At 38.3% G+C, this 24,260-nt stretch overlaps 1 protein-coding gene across 1 annotated transcript in view; it reads left to right on the top strand.

The window, feature by feature from the left end:
• Nucleotides 1-24,260, top strand: part of SEMA3A (sema domain, immunoglobulin domain (Ig), short basic domain, secreted, (semaphorin) 3A) — a 58,033-nt gene that overhangs the window by 905 nt on the left and 32,868 nt on the right. Inside the window, exons 2-4 of the mRNA XM_010075494.1 lie at nt 21,943-22,085; nt 23,263-23,377; nt 23,471-23,540. Coding sequence (XP_010073796.1) covers nt 21,943-22,085; nt 23,263-23,377; nt 23,471-23,540 — 328 coding nt within the window. The remainder of the gene's footprint in view (nt 1-21,942; nt 22,086-23,262; nt 23,378-23,470; nt 23,541-24,260) is intronic.

Here is a 24,260-nt window from a genome sequence, read left to right as displayed (position 1 = left end):
AAGCTGACATTTGATTTAAGTGAGCCAGTAATACTAACTGTAGTTACTCTGAGTTAATTTATATTTTAATTTTTGAAGAGTTGACTAGACACTTTTGCTGTACACGCTTCTTGCATCTGGACTCCTGTTTTTGGATTCACGGAGTATTTTTCACTCCTAGCCACATTATTTATGCCTGTGCTGAGGTCCGGGTTTTCTTGTGTGGTTTTGCAATTTAGTGCAAACTGTTCACACAAATTTTTAATGTATAAGAGCAGACTATGTTTTAACAACACAGTTTCTTATTAGCGACAGTCAGGAACTTCTGGTATCATACTGGTTATCATATTAGCTGTATACACAGTCCATAACAAAACCACTCCCTGACTCAAAATTAAAACCACAAAATGCTATTGCAGATGGGATAAACAGCTCTATATATGATATATGCATTGGATATATGTATCAGATAAATGTGTGTATGACAAGTTGTATGAATCTGACTTTTGTCCTGTTAAATTTAGTTTTGCCATTATTCATGTGAACTACTGTGAGGACAGATTCAGGTCTATCACATTTCATTTCTACAGTCTGTGCTTGCCCAGTAACCCAGAAATATTGCTCATTGGTTTATTTTATTATAATAATAGACAAGATTTCTAGACTTCAGGAGACAGTAAAGTATAAGGGTTACAGACATATCCATCTATCTTTGTACCTGGTAGAGTAATATGTTCAAGATAACACAACACCCACTTTTGTTTTGATAGTCATGATGACATAAAGTCCAGTCATGCGAGCAAAATCTGCTTTTGTGCACTAGATTTGCACAATGACAGCTGAGTCAGGAGGATTTATGCAGTGGGAAAGCACAGCCATTGTCCACAGCCCCTGTACTTCATCGCTGAAAATGTGTCATTTGTTTGTGGATCTGGTTATCAGTCTTTCAGCACTAAATGTGAGAACTACTTTTCCCAAATTAGCACTAAGGTTACATCTGACAGGGTGCAGAAACCGCAACTGCTTTATGCTCGAGATGGGGAGGAGAAGACAGTTGCACGTAAAGAGCTGACAAACCTCAAGCTCCCTAGAATTTAAGTGTCGTCCAAAATAAGCATAAAAGCAGAAAGGCAGCATTTATCGTATTACGGGGTAAAGATGAACTTCAGCTTTAGGTGTAGTTCTTACCTATATTGCTGTATGGAAAGCTCCAAACTAATTTAAAAACAGGAAGAATCAAACTGAGGCTTTTAGAAATATTCTCATAACTGTCTGTAATTTAATAGAGAATGATCCGTAAGTACATTTTTGAAATTTATCTCTCCATTACAACTTGATAAGCTTACATTCCTAATATGGAAAAGTTGGCTTTGAATCTGCACTACAACGTTCCCATTAAAGGCTTTAAGACTTTAGTGTTAATTTCCCAGTGATAAGGTCCTGGCAGCCTTTCCACGCAGTACTCGTCATTTCAGCATCTGACAGGGAAATCCAAAAATGATAATTGTTTGGGTTTGAAACTCTGCAGGCATGCTAGTCCTTTGATCATTTTTTTTTCTTTTATCATTTGTCTCTTTTAAATATAGTTATGTGTTTGCATGTCTTTAAAGCTTTTAATGAAAAAAGCTCTCATCGAAGGATGAAGTGTATTCTGCTTTCTTAAAGATCTGTATAAATGAGTTTTGAACGTCAAGTTTGCAGAGCTTTATACATTTTTTTAGTAAAAATATGGATTGCTGCATAGGGGTGGGTTTGCTTTTCTAGTTGTTTTCTACAGTGTGCTTAGCCTCAGGTTGAAAACCACTATTCTAGTGGACATACACTGAAAGCTGGATAAGAACAGCAGTTCTGATCACACTCACAAACTCCTCATTCCCTTGGAGTTTAATAGCTAAATGGTGAGACATCTAGTTGTAAGTCCTTGCTAATGTTTACTTCATTGAGAGCAGGAACTTGAAACTGCTTTTCCCATACTGAGGCTAAGGTCAGAGCTAACAGGGTGCAGAAAACACAGCTGTTTGGTACCAAAAATGGAGAGAAGATATTAAGAGCTTGCAAACTTTTCTCAGAATTTGAACATCATTCCAAAATGACGTAAAAGTAGGAAAACATTGCACAGAGCAATTAAGTTTTTTGGATTTAAGTATGACTAGAGCTCCTACAGAGATCACACAGACACTTTTTGGAAATGCCCTACCTTTTGTAAGAAGTTAAATGTTGCTAGAAAGAGGGCTTTGAACTTAGCCCAGCCCAAGGGAAGGTGCTGACCAGCAGCTCTTAAAGACTTTTTAAAGTCTTTTAAAGATATTAAATACTGGCAGGCTTCTAAAAACATTTCATTTTGTATAAATAATTAAATGGTTACCAAGCCAAACAAAGCAAGGGAGACTGATTCTATAGCCATGTAGTCAGGGCATTCATCTAGAAGGTAGGGAACCATACATCAGTCACTGTAGCAGTGTATATTTAATTATTGATACAGAGTTGGCCAGATGTGACATGGAGGCATTTGCAAAAACACAGTAAAATAAGCTGGTGCTTAGGGAAGTCATCTTGGATAGGAAAAGCTGCCCCCAGACTGAATCATGTACTTTGTTACAAGCCATGTGCGTGCTCACCAGGCATGTTATTGGCTCCTCTGGTAAGGTCATGGAGTTTCTCTGCTCAAAAAGCTTTGACAGTGTCAGTTGGTCCCAGTGAGGGTTAAGAATAGTTTTGAACTCTTAGAAAAAAAAAATCTTGAAATTGAAAAAGCATCTCCTGTCCAGCTTTACTGAGTAGCAGTGGCTTTGATGTTACACATACATCTTACAGAATCTTGCCCATAGGCAAACCCCATGCTTTCTTTTTAGATGTGCCATTGCCTCTTACTGTTCAGAGCCATCAGAAACCAGTGTTATTTCAAGAAAGCGTAGCTCAGGTCCTGCTTCTATGAAGTGCTTCAGCAATAAAAAAAGATGAGTAGGCGGCCCGAGCAGGTCAGAGCAGCTTCCCCTGGTACCAGGGAGTTCCCTGGTGAGCTGCAGACGGCGTTTACTGTACACCATCCGTGGCAGCATTCATGCAAGAGCTGAGGGCATGGCTGGAGGCAAGAAGGCAGAAATGGCAGTTCAGTGTACCAAAGCAAATGCTAAGCTATGCAAAAGCAATGCACTGAAGGCAGTTTTCAAGCTCAAGATTAGGGGAGTGGAAAGAAAGCTTGGAGCTGCTCTCATCTTCCCTGCCTTGAGTACAGGGGATCTGGCCTTAAGTTGTTAACATTTTGTAAAATGAATAACCATAAACATTTATTTTAAAAGCAAAACAGAGTTGGGCTACAGAAGACTTGAAAGGAAATGAAATCACAAAAACTGCATTAAGGTAGCATTATGAGTCTGGTTTGCACCCCAGAAAAGTGAGGGAATACTTGTCTCGGTCACTCTATTTACTAGACCTGGGGTTAAGAGAGACTGTCAGTCTGGATTTCCAGCCTTGGTTTGGAATTTCCTTGATTTTTATGGGTTTAAAACCAGCTCTATGATATTATTTTAGCATACTTTCCATGGCTTAATTTTTAAAGTAGGGTAATAGCTGTGCTTAGTCCCCTGGGGTTATTGTCCTTGGTAATCTTTACTTTACAGTGATATAAACAGCTGAGAATTATAGAAACTGAGCGACTGTTCAATAAAAAAGAAAATGCCCTCTTAAATTTCACAGGCTGCAAGGCAGGAAACATGGACTTGATACTCTCCTGGCATTCATGCAGACCTTTAGCCATCACTTTATGTTATTTCCACTTATGGCAGTTTGTAGGATGTCCCAGCACTGGCAACATACACACATAATTTTTAATATATATGTATTGCACATTAGGGGAATGTATGGCAAGAGAAAGACAAGATTGCAGCTAGTTTATAGGGTTTTTACCTCTCTAATAAAAATGTATTGAATGTGTCAAGATGTTTGGAAATGAATATTTGTTCTCTTGCAATTACTCTTGCTGAGATTTGGATGTGTTCATTTGCTGCATCCTTGAATCTATAATTTGTCTTTGGTCACCCACATCAAAACCTTTTTCTCACCTATACATACCCACTGATGTCCCCCTCTTCTGTGCCACTCCCTTGTCCCTAAATGCCTTCCTAGTTTCCCACTTTCCAGCTCACCTCCTTCAAATTCCCAGTCCAGATATACAGAAGGCACTAAAATACATGCCACCAAAGGTGAGCAGATGTGGAAGATGGCTGACCTGCCAGCATAGACAGGATCCAACCATCCTGGTACCTGGGGATTGTTTCATAAAGTACATCTGAGATGTTCTTGGAGAAAGGAGGTGATGGATGCTACAAATACAATAAATCTCCAGCAAGAAATAAGCTATTTAAATAAAGGACATAAAAAAAACCAACAGGGTATGAACTGCATATGAATATATTTACTCTTCAAATTAGAAGTCGTAAACCATGGGGGGGATGAAATTAGAAAAAAGCTGCCCAATAGAAGTACTCAGTGATGCAGCCTAGCTGGTGGTAGGAGGAACTTAGATAACATTTGATGTGTTGTCATATAGCGCGCTTGCCTGACGTCACAGGGATTGCAGTGAGTCGATTAAGTCTCTTTAAGGTCTCCATTCCCATAAGTTTACAAGAACATATTTAAACAACCTCACCAGTGAAAACAGTGAGGGGATTTTTTTGGTGTGTGCTTTTTTGTTGCTGTTGTTCATTTGGTGTTTTTTTCCCCATGAGGATCTGTTGTATTTAAAATATGCATTTCTATATTTGGACCCAATTACTGAGCTGATATGTCCTATCACTCAGGCTGTAGTGTGCACCAAGTCCCACACTTTCCCACCACTGTTTATACAGGCATGAACAACTCCAACTCTTGCAGGATCGAGACGTGTCCATGTATGCAAGCCTCATTTCTCACTCAATACACTCTCCCGTCCCCACTACCATTATCTTCATTGCTAAGAATAGCAATAAATAATTTCACAGTGATAAATTCCATGTGTGACAAATGCTAATGTCACCTAACACAGTGCTAGGAAGTACTCAGAAACTATGGTGACAGTGGCATAATAATGTGAACAGAATGGCATACAAGCTCAATTTACAGGGTTTTTTTTCTCCCTTAAGTCTGTAGATCTAAATATGAGAGACTAAATATGAATTTTAAATTGTTTTTCTCATTGCAGTCTAACAAGTCTTATCTCTATAGATTTTTATTACAGTTCTATTCTTTTTTCTCTTGGAAGAAGTGTAGAATTTCTGAAAACACAAAAGAATAATTTCTTTCTTAATGTTATTATTTGACATTTATCCTGTCACTAACCTGAAATGGTTACAACTCAGGAAGCTGTAGGTCCAGCTGAGTACTTGATCAGAAGATACTAATGCATTTGAACCAGTTGACTCGTCCTGTCTGATAACTGCTCCCTGTATCTTCATACAAATAAGGGAAACATTTGATTCAGAAGTCAAAGACCAAGTAGAAATTAGAGAATATACTTTACAGTTCCTCTGGATGTGAGGAAGATCATGAAGATGGTGGGTAAAGATAACCAGAAAAATTATCATCTCCCATCAAGTAGCCTGAATGAACTTATTTTAAATCCTTCTGGGAAATAGATATGTGCCTCCTTCCCCACCTGCTCACCCACCCTCCCACCCCCCCTTCATCTAGGATTAGGTGATTTTCTTCATTAAATTTCAGGACTGAGGTTGAGATTTTGTTGCATTTAGGTATGAAAAACTGGTAAAAGTAGCTGAAGGATAAGTTTTGAGGCTGAGGTGGAAAAAGTAGGTAGAAAAGGTGAAGCAGAAGAGGATACTCCCCTGGTTTGACCACACTTTTTGAGGACTTCCTGGCAATCTAGAGAACATGACCTGGGGCAAAATGACTTGCATCAGTAAACATATTGGTCTGAGCTATAGCCTCAATATGCCTGGGGAAGTTAGGATACAAACTGGTTCAGGAACACATGACTTAGGATATGTGTATATTGCATGGTTAACCATGGGCTTATTTATGGGTTTTAGCCTGGTCAGCCTTATTATCCACACCAAAAAAAATACTATCTGTGAGTGTAGAGTAGAAGCTATGCTTTGCTGCAATTTGTACTGCGACTCTCTTTATAGATCATGTAAGAGCAAAAATAATGGGGGAGCTCAGAGTTCAATGCTTTGTGCACTGTGTCCCCTTGAGACCAGAGATGTTTGTCTGCTGTACATAGTGCAGTTTTAAGAATGAAGTTCATAGCTGTCAAAAGAAGCACTGTGGAATATGACCCCAGTCCCAAACAGATCAGTGCATAGGCTGTCTCCGAACAGAGACTTGGAAGTGATTGTCAACTTGGGGATCTATGCTCACTTGTGTACACTGAAATGATCTATTGGTGACGTGCCTTAGAACCGCTACATTTTAGGGGGTTTATGTCAGTGGTGAATACAATATCAGGTCAACAACCCAGTAAATCCTGGTGAGCTTCATGTTGGGCTGAGACCTGAGAGTGTAGCCCTTCCCATCACCTATGCTCTGACTTTTCTGGGCAGGAAATTGGACGAATGAGCCAGAACAAGCTCTTGGTAGATGCTAGATGTGGATTAAACAATGCACCTGGCTGTACAGGGCAAATTGGGTGATCTGCCTTGGGAGCTCAGAATCAAATTTTATGACCCAGGTGAGTTGCTTTTTATAGACTTAGCTTTAGAGGAACAAAACTGAGTCTCATCTTCCACCTCCAGCAGTAGGAGCTGTGTAAAAACCCAGCTCCATGAGTACATTCCAGGAGTCACACTCTTGATCGTGCGTGGCTCCAGCTCTGTACCCTTCTCGTACTGAGTAATGAACACCAGTGACTGATTACCAGTAGTCCCAGTGATATTCTGTGTTCTCAAGAAAACTTTTTTTTTTTTTTTTTTTTTTTTTTTAACTAAGAAGGATTGTTTATTTGTATGGATTTATTTCAATGGATAACTTGTAGAGTTGGCAATGGATAGCTTGGTAAAGTAATGGTCTGCTCGCATAAGGGTGGTGACAAACTCAGTATATAACTGAAGCAGCAGTGTCTGTGGTAATAATCACTACTAGAAAGCTTTGTGTAATACTTTCAGTTAATATATGATTAAAAGGACCATATCTATCTATACATATCTCTGTATATATAAACATATTACCCACATACATCAGTTCATAGGCAGCCTCTCCTCTTGCCCTGGAGATGAATATCAATAGGGAAAAAAAGGTAATTTGTCCAGGACAAGTGTAGTGCTCAGGTTCTAAGACTGCACTTTGCTTTGCTTTTAGTGTAGGCTCCACTTTAAATTCCACAACATGGATTTCTTTGTAATTATTATTTTTACAAAGATCCAAATCAGTTTAAGGAAAAGGGAAGTCCAGATTAGGTGACAGGATGCCAAAGCCAAAGTCTATGTGCTATAGGCCTTGCAAATTCAAATACGGTTCCCATGGTCTCTGAGATCTCTGTGAGGGCTCGTCACAGCTCTGATGCTTGGAAAACAGTGACTTTTAGCTACCAGATTGTGCCTCCTTTCCTGTTCACAAAAGTAACTAACCAGTTCTTCAAGAAAAGTTAAGCTGAAATCTGCTTGTAAGGAATCCCACGGCAGAATACTAATTGATTTAAACAAAGCTGGAACGGGTCTGTTACAGCCCCCTTCATTGGGATATGACACACATCTGAATCTTTTTTTTTTATGTTCTTGTGTTGGGGTTTTTTTCTCTTCTGCTCTAGCCATCAATTTAATGAGTGTTGACCCTGTCAATACCAATTTCCTCTTCTCAGGCCACCACGTTTAGAGTTTGGTGGGCATTCAATAGAGATTTACTGTTGACTGGGTAATTTGAGTTCATGTGTGTGGTGAAAAATTAGTGAGGAGAATTACCCAGAAAAGTGGATGCCATGACAATGCATGTCACCATGGTGTGACCAGCTCTGCTGACATAGGTTTCAAAAGCTCTCCCCCTGTGAAAATGGGGCCTGTTTGCAAATTAATTAGTTTCTGGCAGCAGCTTGATTGTTGACCCAAAGTTTGTAGAGTGGAAAAACAATCAGATTAGTGTGTTCAATATAAAGGCCCAGCGCGGCACTCAAGTGCAGTTTGCCAAACTGTTGAAGCCGTGAATAGAGTGAAACAAATTCTTTTCTGAGAAGCCAAGGCAAAGGTTAAGTGTGATGTGACTAGAGCACGCTGGCCGCGGGGCGGTGGAGAGAGAATTAGAGGTTTCAGCCACACAGAAATAGAGAGTGCTGAGCGAGTTGCATTGAATTTAATGAAATTCACAGCCTCAGATGCAAAAGTGTTTGGCAATGTTTTAGTCTGTTAAAGGGAGAAATAAGATGGCTTTGTTTTAAGAAGTTTTCTTTGTACAGTCATGTGGGACACCAGGGACTGAGCCTCTAAAGGGTATTAGAGACACTTCCTGAGCCTCCACTCTGTTTCTAAGCACCTGCAGACTTTGAGGTCTGTACCAGTTCCTCCCCCTCCCCGTCACACACTTACTCCCTTTATCTCTAATGATTCAGTCCAAGGCTCCCATCCATCAACTCCAACATTTGGGCAGGTTTCTTCTTTTAAATAGTGCTGGTGCCGTGACTCAGGGGTAAACAATAGAAATCACCCCTTGCAAATAGATAGATTAGCTAAAGCCTGTTATTCAGGTAGTGAGACAAAAGTTAGATAAAGATGCTAAAAGACAGATAAGTTAGATAAAATACTAAAGGTATTTTTTATGTATAAAGTCAGATCTTTAGCTGATACTAAATGAGAATATACCCAGTGCAGCCAAGAAAGATCTACTGATTTATACTCACTGAAGCTCAGCTCATTTCATTAACAAGTTTTATTTCTTCAATATCTGTTTTTGATATAAATCTGCCCTTCAGAATCTGTTTATTGCATTCACTGTTATTTATGGCCTTATAATATTTCCTTGACATCATACAACTCCTGTGAATTTTTTTTTAATTATTATTTGCCCAGTATGACAAATACAAAGAAGAAAAATGACAATGAATGTGGACAAGACCATGTTCATAGGCAGCTGATGCAGTCTTCTCTTGAGCCAGTGTCTTGACCCTGTTGGCCTGGTTCAGAATACCTGACAGAGCCTGGGGAATGGGATGACAGAGCTGCTGAGCTGAAAATATGAAGGACTCCACCACCACACAGCCACTACCCCATCAAGTAACTGAGATGGCCAACACACCCAGCAGTTAATGATGTGAGGATACAGACCCTTAGTCAGTTCCTACCTCTTTCCCCCTTCCATGAAATTACAACTGTTAAGTTTACGACCTATGCAAACTTTGTGATTTGCTCTTGGTAATGGGGCTGAACCTAACCCTCTTTACACTAACATTCCTGAACCGTGAATTGCTTGTCCCAAAAGGCATTCAGTGTTGCTTGCAATTAACACAACTGATTGCTCAAAGCCAACACCTGATGTGGCACGTAGCCAGATGAAACATAATAGGCTCCCTTAGATGGAGAAACATCCACTTCAGAGTGGAGTTTGTGCTGATGGAATTATTAGTTCAAAGTAAGCCAGGTATGCGAATACCTGGTCTATACATTAAAATCTCAGCTGGCACTAGACACAGCTGAATTAAGTAGCAGACTCAAAGCCTCCCTTTCTCTCTGTCTCCTTAACTTCCCCTTCTCTTTGTTCATGAAATTGTGTAAATTCCAGTCTGGATGCTTGTAAGGCTCAGTAATTGCTTTTGTTCTTTGGGTTATTTAATTACAAATCTCAGTAGATGACAGGTCCTCGGCACTAAAGGAAGACATCACATTTGCACAGTTACAGAATCCCAACACAAATGTGTGTGGCAAATCAGTGACTGCAGATTTATTCATGCCCTCTGGGACCTGCACTGCCTTTTCAGCTTAGCATGCAATATGATTTAAATTACAGCTTGTGCAGAGCTGTGCCTTGGGATTACACTCCATGTTTCCAACTGTTTATAGTTCAGTGAGCTTTAACCTCTGTGATTCTGAAAATTAACTAATGTCACGGCTGATATCAAACCGATGGCTGGTACTAGGTTGCTAAATACTGTCTTGTGTAAAAAGCCTATTTTTACAACAAAGTGGAAACATCAATGTGTTTGAAACACTGATAACGCATTCAGGTAGTTCAAGAACACAATTCTAAAGTCACACTAGCAGAGAATTGGAAAGCTAATATTAAGCTCCATTCTCAAGGATATATTTCGACTTCTGTATTTAGCAGAGTTATGGCTGTTGACTTTACTAGAGCAAGACTGGGCCTAATGCAATACTTTGAGCACAAAAGGAATGTAAGATCAAGAAATTTAGATAGAGCATCTGTTGCAGTTAAATGCACATTTGTTATTTCCTTGCAGATTTTATTGTTTCATTATTCATGAAATACTATGATATATCAAATTGTACATCTTGAAGACCCATTTGTGCTGTAATTGTAGGACATCTTAATATTTCTCTAGTCTTTCAACAGAGAAGAGAAGACACCTGCAGTTACAAAACTGTATATTTAGTATGGCATGTAATTTCCCAGCAGATCAGTTTTCATCCTTTTCAGGGTTTTAATTGATACAAAAGCTATTAGTGATTTTTCTTAATTTACTTCTGCAAACCCAGTGTTTCCCAAATGGATACTATTCCAGTCCCACTTGGGCCACTCCACTGGGTCCCTCCCCAGGTTCCACCAGGCAACAACTGCAAAACAAAAGGGTGAAACAGATGTCACCACCAGCATCACTTAGCCTGCAGAGCCTTATTCATCACCGGGGTGTAAGGAAGAGAGAACAGAAAGAGAAAAGGACAAATGGGAGAGACAAATGGATACTTAATTTTCACTTGTGAAAGTAGCATGTTTGACTAAATAACTGTGAAAATAAACAAAGAAGCATCAAATTCCTTATTCACAGAATTGCAGTTATCAGATATGATGGACACACTCACACACACACAAAAAAAATCTTGACAAATGGTTCCTCATTTGATGTCTTTAAGTTTTGACAGTGCAATAGATCCTGAACTTCCCATTTTGGTGCATTGCCAAAGTGGTACTTCTTTTTCCCCTTGATCTTTAGAGCACCCTGTATTACTTATCTCTAGCTCTTAGGTTTCAAAGTGGTGTCTAAAGTATCCCACCCCTTGCTATTCCGTTGGATTCCATGGACTTATATCAGTCGATCCTTGTTGAATAACTGGCTGTTACGTTTGATTTTCTAAACATGTAGATAGGTGCTTCTGTATACCATACAGTAAAAAAGGTGGAGTAAAGTATACGGTAACATTTAAGATATGTCGAAGTACACAGGTATTCACCAGCTAATAGCTTATAGAAGCAGTGAATGCCTCAGATGATGTGATAGTATACAGATAAATTGCTATGTTATTGAAATGTGGTAACATTGCTTTTAAGAATCTCAATTTCAGTCTCAAAAGCGGCAGTGTTGTCTGTAGGTTTCCATATCCAAGAGACTGGTGAGAATAACCCACCAACATTGAACTGCCAGCTGGTATGCCTTTTTTAGCTCTTTTTCCCTCTGTTCTCAGATCCATATCACTGGTGCCTATAGGCTGAATGTTTCACATGTTGGGAAGGTGAGTCGCCTTGTAGTGTTATCGGCAAAAATTACCTCTTTCAAAGGCAAGGGTTAAACTGTAAATCTTTGAGACCAGCATCTCTTGTACAACATCCAGCAGAATTTGATGTTCCTGAGCACCCAGGGCTGCCACAAGCATACTAAGTAAATGAAAATAAAATAGTTCCCTTTCTGATTTACCTTTTAGAGTGACAGGCTGGCCTGTGTTTCTGGATTATGGCAAAGAGTATTTTTAACATACATTTATACATATAGATTTCATTTCCTGTCAGTAGGTTTGTAAAGTTTTCTGTTCAGGTAAGTGCAGCAAGATTTGTAGGAAGATTTTATTAGATGAGCTGGTATAAGAAGAAACCAGATAAGCTTTCAGGGACAGAGCTGTTTTACAGATGATTGTTCAGAAAAAGAGAATAAAAGTTATTTTAAATACTGGATTACATATTTTTCCCATTGACTCCACAGGTCTTATGAAATATTTGAAAGCATTCAGTGATAATACATTATCTGTGAATATGGCCATATATCTGAGGATTGGTGTTTATTGATTCTTTTACTGCCATTTGAGCAAAATTCAATACCTTTATAGATAGTAAAAAGTGTTCCACTGATGTCAGTGAGATTAATCATATTTCCTGAGCTGTATGATAACATTTGACACACTGTAAAATCTGACAGTCCTGGGGCACAGCTCTCTCCACTCACCCACCCCTTCAGTCTCTGTTCCCTATTCTCCAGTTTCTCTAAAGGAACTTCCACTAAAGGCAGAAAAAGTTCCATGAGAGGGAAAGGTGCAAAACCTTCATATGAGATATTTCACATGGACTAGTGAGTCGTCAGCCTTTTTTCACGAGATTGTGTAAATGGTTGTCATTATTAATACTCAGTTCTACTCCATATTTGACATACTTTTAGCTTTTTTTTTTTTACCAGACTTGTTGGTAAAAAGCATTATTTTAAAAAATGTTCTACAGTTTCCCATTTATTACAAGATCTATATTTTTATACTGCATTTCATTCTTTTATTACTTTTTAAATACTTTTGCTACACTTTTTACCAATTCCTCTCCCTGCTGTTTATGTATTGCAAGCGTCTTGCAAATTCCTCCTTCATTGTTTTTAAAAAATGCTAAAATTTTGAGTCTGTTACAGTGTTACTCCAAGAAGGTTTTAATTCTTAAAAGTCACAGTAATTACATCAAATATTTCTGAAATGCTGTCAGTGAATAAAAAAAAAAGAGGGTTTGCTTGTACAGGATAAAAGTAGGTACCAATTAAACAGAGTTTGAGAACAACTTTCTGCCAGAGCAGTGTGAAAGGTAATGTTGCAAGACTTTTTTATATCAAGTAACTCCATGGTGTTCATCACACCTGTGCTATCGAATACTTTATCCTTTTTTTTTTTTTTTTTTTAATGAGCAGAACTAAGTTTCACATCATCAATAAACTAGTACATAATTTTATCTGGGTACAAATCCTGTTAATACCTTACGTTGACTGAAGCTAAATTAAGTTGGAATCATCTATTATGCTCACATGACTACTGAAGGAGGTTGTAATAATTGATGCTATCACACTGAATACCTCAGGTTTTGCTAAGGGGCTTTGCTTCCGCTTACAGATGCCTTTCTGCATTTTATGTTGCTGTGCTACACTGACAGATCAGTTAAAACCAGTCATTCACCCAGCCCTTTTTTCAAGTCTTTGCTGCCATCCCTCATTAATCTTACTTTAATGGATTTTGTGTCAAGTTGCTTTACACTAGCTGTAAAAGTTAATTATAACAACAAAACCTTTTTCATAGTTTGACAAAATGACCTCAGTTTTGTGGCCAAATCTCAAGGATTTAACAAAGAAATTAAATTTAAAAAGATTGGGTAGGTTAGGAAATTGCTACAAGAGTGTTGTCTGCTGGATTACTCCTTGGGAACTGGCTCAGGCTGATTATCATTTCCCGATGAATGATCATCGCTCACTGAGAATTGAGATGATGGCAGAGTCCTGTCCGGTTTTTTGACATGATGTCTGGGAGGAGATTGTTTTTACAGCTACACAACCCCTTTCACACACTTCAAATTGAACCTGGCAGTACAAAATTTGGAAATTTTCTTCCTGTTTTGAAAATAGATTCTTTTTGACACAAAGGTCATATTTGTTCACAATGTAGGCAGAAAAAAAAGTAATGTATGTGTGGACAAAAGGTCCTGCCGGAGACACGGTTGTGCACAGATTTCTGACAGAGAAATCTTAAGAGTTTAGGTCTCAGGAGATACATGGAGGCTGAAGACATACTTGTCAAGCCACTGTTGTTCGGTTTGGGATTTCATACTTTGGCCAGTCGCATTGCTGATGGCTGGTCCACTTTCCCTGCAGTGGAATGTGTTAATTGTTAATCCCCAGCTATTCCTCACACTGCGCCAGGGACTTGTCTCCTGCAATGTGGTGTGTCAGGAGTTTGGCTGATGGTGCTGCTGCAGCATGCTCCCTTTGCCTTCCCGACACTTTTCGTGTACCCTCTGATTTCCAAGTTGCAAAGAGGAAGAATATTCCAACAAGACATAATAAAACATCTCTCAGCATTAGAAGGACTGAGAAAATCACGTTAGTGGAGAGGAACAGGTTTGGTCTCAGAGTGTTGGGTCACCTACGATAAACTGTTTGGGCATCTCCAGGGACTTGTGCTCCACATGTGAATCTTCAGAGCTTACAAAAGGCAGGCCCATAGCATGGCTCTGATTGCCAAAGGTGTGTAACACCCCAAATCAGAAACATCTTTTGTCTTCAGTGCCTCCATGCTCTGCTTCCTCCCCTATTACGTCACTTTTTAACATAAAAACTGGGATGTTTATTTTTTGTCACACATCTAGTGCTCTAAAGATGTAGGTTACACACTTAAGACACAGGCTTTCTAGTGTGTTTACTTCCAAACATGAGTGTCAAAAAACTTAAGGTAAATGACCAAGAGAGGAAGAAACAGGCTCTTAGCTGGAACTCTTATTAGCTTTTTCTTCAGAGAGGTTAAGGAATACAGAAAATTGAGATTAAAGTATCCCTAAATGCAGATAATATTCTGCAAGCTTTCCTTTCCCTTCTGTGAAGAACACTAGTTTTCTCCATTGACTAATTATTCTGAAGGACAAGTAAATCAGTTTAAAATTAACAGTGTTGATAGATATACAACACCTTAAAACATAGTCAGCAATGGAAAAGAGGTGTTAATTTTGGTGGTTGTTCTGTAAAGAGATAATAATCACCTCTTTTAAATTAAATAGGGTGGGTAGATTATAAGCATTGTTTTGTGAGAAATCTAATTTACGTTGAGAATTAAGCTATAATTTTACTGAACTTTTGTATTCACTTTTCTTCACCATATAATTAGTCATTACAGGGAATCAAAACTATTGTTGTCTCTTTAGAACAAAGACTTCAGAAACTGATAATTGCATCAGAGATCAACATGTTCTTCTTCCTCTTTCCTGTGTGAGCTAAAATGTTACTCCCAAGAACTGTTCATCCCGAATTGTGCCTCCAAGGCAGAGGAGCAGAAAGACATCTCGGAGTAGGGGCAGTGCCTGGAGATTCATCCTTGGCTGCTACCCAGAGCCTCATTTACACTGCTTTAGAGGTGTTAAGTACCGCAATTTAAGGTTGTGCTCCCCTTAAGGTCATTCGATCTCGCGGCACCGGGGCGGGGGCCGGCCACAGCCGCCCGGGAGGCGCGTCGCTGCCAGCATCCCCCAGGGGCTGGTGCTTGTGCTGCTGTTGCTGTCAGTGTCACTGCCCTCGCTTTACCGGACTGCTTTTACTTAATTCCGATTTAGTGTCTCTCACAATGAGAATGATCCATAGGTGACACTCAAGGTCAAGGCGCTGAAAAGCCACAATGCTTAGATTCCTGTTGCTGTACGTATAAGTGTAGCACTGAGATGTGGAGGAGTTTACACCTGTAAAAGCATTATGCATCCTTTTTTTGTGTCTTCTCACTTATTATGTTGCTGTTGCATCCATGTGTTGAAACAATGGAAGAGTGATATTATTTTTAATACCTTTCATCCTTGAAAATCTGTAATCTCTTTATATCAGAAAAATTTCCCACAAGTTGCCACTGAAACAAGGCAGACAGATTCTGCAGAGAGAAAGATTTTTTTCTTAATTCTGCAGAGTTTTGAATCAGAAAAAAAAGTTAAGAATATGTATGCAACTGGAATTACAAGAAGGCTTAGTTAAACCTTAAACTTATTAGCCCATATTATATCTGCCTATGTCACTAAAATTGCTTTTATTAGTCTTTGAAAAGTTTAAAAAAAAAAAAAAAAAGAAATATTACTTCTATGAAGGAGAAAATAACTGTCATAGCTAACACACTGTTCTAAGATCATCAGTCCTCAGCATCAGTCTGGCTTGACTCAAAGAAAAACCCCTTGATAAATATCACCAGTCTATAAAGCTCTTTCTGAGGAGAATTTTCATTGCAACATCAGTGAGTGACCATAGCACTTTATACCCTGTGATAGCTACTAACTCCTCAATCATGCGTGGCCTGTATACCACACATCCACCTCTACCTACCCATGGCTTTGAAAACAGTCTTTAGATCACACCTCTACTCTGTGGTCTGTCCCCGGTACTACCTTCCGTGTCAGCATCTGACATAAGTTACCACAAAACCCTCATATTAGTTTCGTGATAGCCACAAGTGCAAAGAGCATTCCCACCATGAGGATGCGGTCTGATGCCATCCGTGCTGCTGAGGAGCTTGGCTGTAAGCAGTGACTCCATGAGAGCTCTGCTGCATTCGCCTGAGACATCGGCAACAAGAGAGATGGGAAAGCTGAAGAATTAAAGTGAAGGGACTTTGTAGGAACACCACTAAAAGCTTTGGTGTTTTGTAAACCACATTCGAGCATTTAAAACCACAAACCAACTTAGCTCTCTCATCACCATGTAGTAAAAGCTTTGTCCTCTGGTGACCTTGTGTAGCGTGCCCGTGGCGGGCGGCTCTGCTCTGCATGTTTGGGGCTGGTGCTGCAAGTCCGCTCCGTGGGTAGTGGACCTCGCTGTGATTGCAAGTTCAGATGTTCTGAGGACAGGCTCTCTGTGCTGGGTCTCAGTGGATGGGCATTGTACGTAGTTATGAAGTCCTGAGCAGCTGTCTATTTTTGTTGTTGTTAAATTTTTAACTTCAGCTTCCCTAGTCTTGTTCCTCTCCTCAGGGCCCCAGTCACCCTCCAGTACTTTTCATTAAATTATAGCAATTCCAGTTTTACTGAGCATAAAATTTCCCTAGTTTCTTAGAATTTTCTTGCTGTGAACTGATAAATTAGTCATTTGTACCATAAATATACAATAATAGGGGCATCCAGTTCAAACTCTTTACAAAACATTTCCTGAGAGAACTGCCCTTTGGCTCCTGTCAAGTGATGAAGAGATGACCCCAGCTTCTGTTCCCGCAGCTTAGTCAGTCTTGATAGCTAAAGGTAATTTCTGTGCCTTCATGTTTATAGATCTTCATTAAAATGCTAATACAATTCAGTTAGAAATCCAATTTCTGACTTTTATTGTTTCTTGCTGTTGGGGTGTGTTTGTGGGCACAGTTGTTGCTGCTGAAGAGTAACATTTGTAAAGAAAACAAATGCAGATCGATTTTTTTTTAGCTTTTTTTCTCAACCTAAAATGCTGAGACAAGCAAAACATGTTTCCATTACTTAACTAAGCAAACAATGGCATATAAATCATAGAGGCAGCTGGACCAAGGTGTCGTTTTCGTAGAGAGCCAGATTTCTCGTGAAGGACAGTTTAATGGGCTGCTGCCAGTGCCATGTCTGCAGAGCTGGTAATTGCAGGAGGGCACACAAAACTAGAAAGGTGTCATGCGGCAGCTCAGAAATAGCCCCACAGCCAAGACAACTAGAAAAAGGAGACTGAAAAAGGTGTGTGCTTTAATAATTTGCTTCTTGAGGCTGATTGTTTTAAATAAAAATACAAGTTTTTATTTTTAGCTTGTCCACGTTGGCTGCAAGATCAGAGAAGTGTTTTTAGCTGTAACTTTATTTTGATCATGTTTATGCTGTGGCTTTGTTTCTCCTTTGATCATGCTTAAACATGTTTCAGACATGTCCGTTTGATGTATGCTGGTTTTTAAAGCCCTCTTCCACATTGTTTGCTTGTGGTTTTTTTTAAAGCAATGAATTGTAAAATATTTGCTGTCAAATTATTTCTTAAATTAGTTTTCCCAAAACATACTTTCTGGACTTTTAGCCAATGGGAGACTGCTTTTAAAGAAGAAAATGTTGAAGTGTTATAACAGCATTTCTGAACACTTCACAGATTGGAGACAGTTTTAGGGTCACAGAATACCTGATAATTCATACACAGTCATTTGAAGTTATCCTATCTGTCCACAATAGCTGCAGTGCACTGACTTTTAGAACTGTCACCAGTGAGTTTGGATGAAAGTCCCACTTTCCATTCAGTAAAACTTACTTGAAGTTCATTCCAGCACTTCTGTAGTGGCTGTGTTGAATATATAAAATAGGTCAACCCTGACTGAATTATTTTAAACATCCCATGGGGACCCCTTGATACCGAACTTGTTTAATTTTGCAGGGTAAGGCAGGGCAGTCTCAATACTTGAACATACACATTCATGGATGACATTCTTTCTTCTGCTGCATGGGTGAGCAATTAGGAGACTCAAGGAGAAGTCTCTCGTCTGTGGACATCTCCCTTCTCTTCCTCAAAGAAGAGCAATACAAGAATGCTGTGTAGTCCATGGAGAGTGCCATGTTGCGTGACTGTCGGCCATCTGGCTGATTGATTCATCAGGACCCTAAACAGGGAGTTATAAGCATGGTCTGAAGCCCTGGAGTTAAATGCAAGTATGCATCAAGCCTCAGGCAAGTCGAACAGCTCCTACACTAATGAAACAATAAAGAACACAATACAGATCACTAGTTTGCACCACCCACTTCTTAGCTTTATAACCTACAAAATTATCAACCACATTTCTCTCCCTCTCTCCACATATACAATCGCGGTGTTGCTTTTATGATCATTATATTCATTCTGAACAGAAATTAATCTAGTTCTGTATGCAACAGAACACATGTAGCCTGTTCTTCCTTTATTTGCTTCATTGCATAGACGCAGATCTGTCATAAGGAAGGGGGAAAAAAGCCAAACACCACCAGGTAACAAGAGCAAGGGCCCTATAACATGAAGAACCACTCTTTTATTGACTAAAACATATTGATTTAACCAGATGGTGAAACAGCCTGAGGTTTGCTCAGTAAGAAACACCAGTGTTATTAAACAAAAACTGTTCCATGATGCACAACGGATGTGTTCTAATATGAGGCTGTGCGACCGCTTTATTTTTAGGGATGTAGTTAGTATTATTAATCACTAATTGAAAATATGAATTCATCCGGATGGGCACTGGTAAGAAGTGCACAGAAAGCATATTCACATACCCTCTGGCTATGACATTAGTTACATCTGCCTTCCTCACACCCCTCTCCTTTGATGCTACTCTGACAGAACTAGTCAAAATATATATTTTCAATATCTTAAACTATTTTTCCATCATTCTTGTATCAGTCCTGCTTGAATACTAAACTGTCTTACTGTTTCTAGGTTCACTTGCAAAATTATGAAAGGCAAAGAAAAGAATAATAATATACTAACTGAGGGCAAGTTTGTATAACCCGTATTATATCAGCAATGTTATTGACTCAAGTGGGACTCCCCACAGTATCTTCACAGGCCAACGTAAAGTTAGATTTTTGATGTCTGATAATACAGTGATTTGTTTTAGAATTTGATATCTTGTGATTTACAAAGCCCATTGTGCTAGGAAAAAAAAAAAAAAAAACCAACATTCAACCATTTGGGAATGTATTTAGGTTTTGACTGAATGATTTTTTTCACCCTTTTCATTAAGACCTTAAAATTGTAAAAACAATGTATTGAGACAAGAGGTTCTCCAGATCTAGTAGCCCAGAACAGTGTCTACTAATGAGTATCCTCTTTCTCTGATGTATCCTTCCACAGACTGCAATGAAGAAACTTTCAAGCTGTAGCCTTGTGTTTCTTGTAATACAAGTTGCATTCAAAGCCCTGGTAGATCATATATAAAAAATAACAGATATTTACCATGGTACAATATAGTCTAGATATTATTTGTCTTGGACCTCGTGTCAGTGTAACTTGAAGGCTATTAAATGCATGCTAGAAAGAAAAGAAGCTTAAGTTACTGGGGTTTGGGTTGGAGAGCTTAAGCTGCATACAGATTTTTGATGTTTTCAGGTGTCTAAAAAGATTTATTGTAATAGACAATAGGTAATGGACACAGTTCCACAGAAATCTGTTCTGTGGTCTGTGTTGTTCAACATGTTCATAAATAACCTGAAAAAGAGGTTGAGCAGCAGGATGAGAAAAATTTTCACATGATACCCAGTTATTCAGCATAGTGAGACAAAGGAATATTGTGAAGAATTACAAAAGGATCTTATGCAACTGGGTAGCTAAGCAATCAAATGACAAATTAAATAATTCTTGATGAATGATGTAGTGATAAACCATGGGGAAAACCATGAGGAAAAAACGTCTATCTTCACATATAAAACGATGGGCTGTGGACTGAGCATTACCAATGAAGACTGAGGTTCTGGGCTTATGGCACATAAAGTTCCATGAAAATTTCAGATTACTGCTTTGGAACTGTCAAATCCATATTAAATGTTAGGAATTATTAGAAAAAGAACAGAATTCACCAAAGAGCATTGCTATAGCCCTTGTATAACAGCACAGTTCATCCACATCTTGAACACCGTGGGTACTTCCAATACAGGAATTAAGAGGCACCAAATGACGTTAATAAGATTGATGTTCAAAACACAAAATCAGAAGTAGGTTTTAGTTTATTAGATTGTGTACTTGAGGAACAAATTCCAAAAGGACACTACAAATGCTGGAAATTTGCATGAGTTCAAGAAGAGTCTAGACACATAACTGGATGAAAAATCTATTGAGTGTTACTAAGCACATAGAAAGCAACTGAGATCAGAGTACATGAGAATATGTGTGTACATATGTGTATATATGTATACACAGAGTACATGAGAATATATAAACATGCACAACATTATCCAGTATGTGCTCATACAACAGAAACATCTAAACACATAAATATATCAAAATATATGTTGTTTACAAACACTGCCATCCTTAATAAGACAATGGGTTTCACAGGACAGCTAGTGCAAACTGGCAAAACAAAGTACAGTTCATTATTTCCATGACGATATAGCAATAAATGTACACTGAAAAGATGTTAATGCCTGACACTAAAATAGCTTATAATTTCACATAGGAACAGGACTCTGAGTAGTTAAATATAGTTCACAGTTAATTATCCCAGCAGGATGTAAAATGGTTATAAAACAGATTGGTAAATCTGTTGGATATGTCTTATTTTTCCAAATATAGTGAAAGATACCAGCTGATGTATCTCTCTAAAATACAGTGATGAGCCAGATTCACCGCTGGTACGAATTTGCTGTTATAATTGCTATAAACTTCTTTCCTAAAACTTCTTTCCACTATTTTTTATGTAACCAATCAGTATTTTATGTATTTTAATTTGTTGATGTATCTTCTTTATCACCAAATAATATTGTCACTCTAGTTTTCAAGAAATAAAGGTTTTCTGTGAAAAAAAAAAATCTTAAAAAAAATTCCAAGACACATTATTTCCACAACTTGAATGGAATTTCACAAACACGTTTCTCTTCTGAAAATGAGACAAATATGTTGGGGTTTGGGGTATCATAGTGTGGAAGTAGACAGAACTGTATTTTTTAACTCATTTTTTTTGACAGTAACACATTAATACTTTTCAAGATGTGAAATACTTCTTTACATTTTTTTCATTATTGCTAAAGTTAGGTATATTAGATTTGTCTCAGTAATTCTCTCATTTTGTGTGCAACACATGCAGAAAGATTATTGACCAAAATTCAAAACATCAAAAGAAACAAGAAAAATGTCAGTAATAAATACATGGAATTAGGAAACCAGTCTGAAATGTTATACAACCATTTGTAAAGAGATTTCATGAATGTTTAATTACTCCAATAATAAAGTCTGTTCATTAAATATCTGTAGCAAACACCTCTATTAAAGATGAGAGAAATGTAAATACCTGTCACATGCTAATGGGTGATGATGTACCTAACATAGATATATTTGCCATTTGATGTAAAGGTTGATTCTTGGGAAGCAAATCACAATTCATTTATATAAGGAAGGCAAATAATTCAATTCATGGAGTAGTAACATGTGCAACGGCATTGTCTTCTCAGATCCTAGATTTGTTAGTGCTCACCTGATACCGGAGAGCGACAATCCAGAAGATGACAAAATCTATTTCTTCTTCCGTGAAAATGCGATCGATGGCGAGCACACTGGAAAAGCCACTCATGCCAGAATAGGGCAGATCTGCAAGGTAAAATGATGGGTTCGTTGTGTGGGCTTTAATACACTTGCAGGATGCTTTGCGTGTGATTTTAGAAACTGTGTTTTCTTGCCTGTAAATTATTCACTATTAGCACTGGCATTGTACTAATGCAGAAATCGTCCCAAGTGAAAACTATTTAGGGGATAACCCACCCGAAGGTATACTATTCAGTTTTCTGTCTGGGGAAGATTCACAGGCTGCGGTGTTTTGTTGAAAGAGGCATGTTCTGAGGCTTAGAATGTGTCTGCAAAAGAGAGAATCTTTTACAGGAAATGTGATAATTCCACGTAGGCCAAAAACATTTGAAGAATTTACTTTTTGAAATAATGGTAATACCTTTCCATTCCCACATTAGTGAAAATCTTTAAAACGGAGGCAAAGGAAGATTTAACAGAACAGTTGTTTAAGCTTAACTGTAGAAATGGGCGACTGTTCAGAGGACCCTCAGTGACTGCAGATTGAATCATTCAACCACTCTGATAAACATCCAAATATTTTCCTGACAGACTTTTAGAAAAAATTCTACAAATGAAATGATATTAATAAATGTTGTAGCTTTGGCAGCTATGATGTTTGCACTAAAATTTCATGTTAATCCATATGCACAATTTCAGTTTATCTCCTCAAATCCAGAGGTCGCTGCTTGAAAACCAGTTACCCCTTAAGTATGGAGTCCTTGGTGCACTTTACTCATAAGTTTTGCAGATCTATGCAACTGATCCCACTGTTCTGCTGTTTTTATCTACTTTGTTCATTTGCAACTTGCATTTCTACTTTGTTACTACCCAGTTAAGAATACTAAACCCCTTAAGCTTTACCAGGACATGGCAACCTGGGAATTCCAGAGCAAAATATTCTGCCTGTCTGTCTTTTTCCAGTGTTATATATGTTTTACAATATATAAAGAGGTTTGGGGGATTTTGGTTTTGTTTTTTGAAATGATGTGCTACTATGAAATACATCACAATACAATGTAAAATAAAGCAATTCAGAATATTTTTTTTTGACAACATAATAAATGCTTTTGTACGTAGAAGGTGAATTATTTTCTCTGTTTTTTTGTAAGTAGCATCTTGTGGTTTTTTCCTGTATTTTCTCTACGCTCTGTTGGTGCTTCAAAGACAGACTGTTACTAGATATTGATGCAAAGTATTTTTGTCATCAGAATGACTTCGGTGGGCACAGGAGCCTTGTAAACAAATGGACAACTTTCCTTAAAGCACGTCTGATCTGTTCCGTGCCAGGACCCAACGGCATTGACACACACTTTGATGAACTACGTAAGTGACACAACTGGCTTTGAATACAGAAGTGTTCTTAGGTATTATCCAAAATAATTTAACTTGGTTTTCCATCTCTTGTTATTGTTACAGAGGATGTGTTCCTAATGAACTCAAAAGACCCAAAAAATCCAGTAGTCTATGGAGTGTTTACAACTTCCAGGTACAGAATGTATCGTTTTACTTGCATGGAAATTTGGGTGGCTGCTTGTTCTAAAGAGGTCTCTTTGTTAAAAATGTTTTTAAGAAACACTAAGTTTTCTTAACCTTTGAACTGAGAAGTCAGTGTCAGTAAGAAGTCATGAATTAGGTTTCTTGTGAGCAATGTACGTCATCACTCTGAAGCAAGTGATCACAAAGACTGTCAGTTTCTCAGGCTGTTCTTGCCATTGAACTGGCTTTTAATAGTAGAGATCAGAATTTGTAGCCCTTTCCACACAGACCTGGGAAAGTAACACAAGCATAAGTACGCTTGTTTGGAGGCAGAGTGAAGTAGAAAATCTGCGGTGTGAGAATTTGGCTACTCAAGGAGGTATTAGTTAAAAATATCGCTGAAATCTGGAAAGTTTAACAATCATCTTTCAAAAGTTCTGTTATTGCATCACACATAACTGTGACTTGAAGGTTTTGGTTTCACTGTGCTTACACCAAGCCCAAAATTATACTTGTAGGTTTGGCCTGAGGAAGGTTTGCAGTACTGGTTGGATTGCCACATTTGTCTGTGAAGGACAAAAGTTTTAGTTTATAAACAGAAAGAATGTTTCTAGTAATAACCAGGCATAAAAGAGGGAGATTTACAAGTCCTTACTGTGTTCTATAAGAAATCTTAAGGTAAGAAACAACGATGAAGTTTGCGTGTGTGCTGCCCGAATGACGGAAAAGA

This window comes from Pterocles gutturalis, unplaced genomic scaffold (assembly GCF_000699245.1).
Source record: "Pterocles gutturalis isolate BGI_N339 unplaced genomic scaffold, ASM69924v1 scaffold24677, whole genome shotgun sequence".
Classification (NCBI taxonomy): domain Eukaryota; kingdom Metazoa; phylum Chordata; class Aves; order Pterocliformes; family Pteroclidae; genus Pterocles; species Pterocles gutturalis.
Note: the sequence above shows the minus strand (reverse complement) of the source record. Positions and strands in the feature narration are given on the sequence as shown.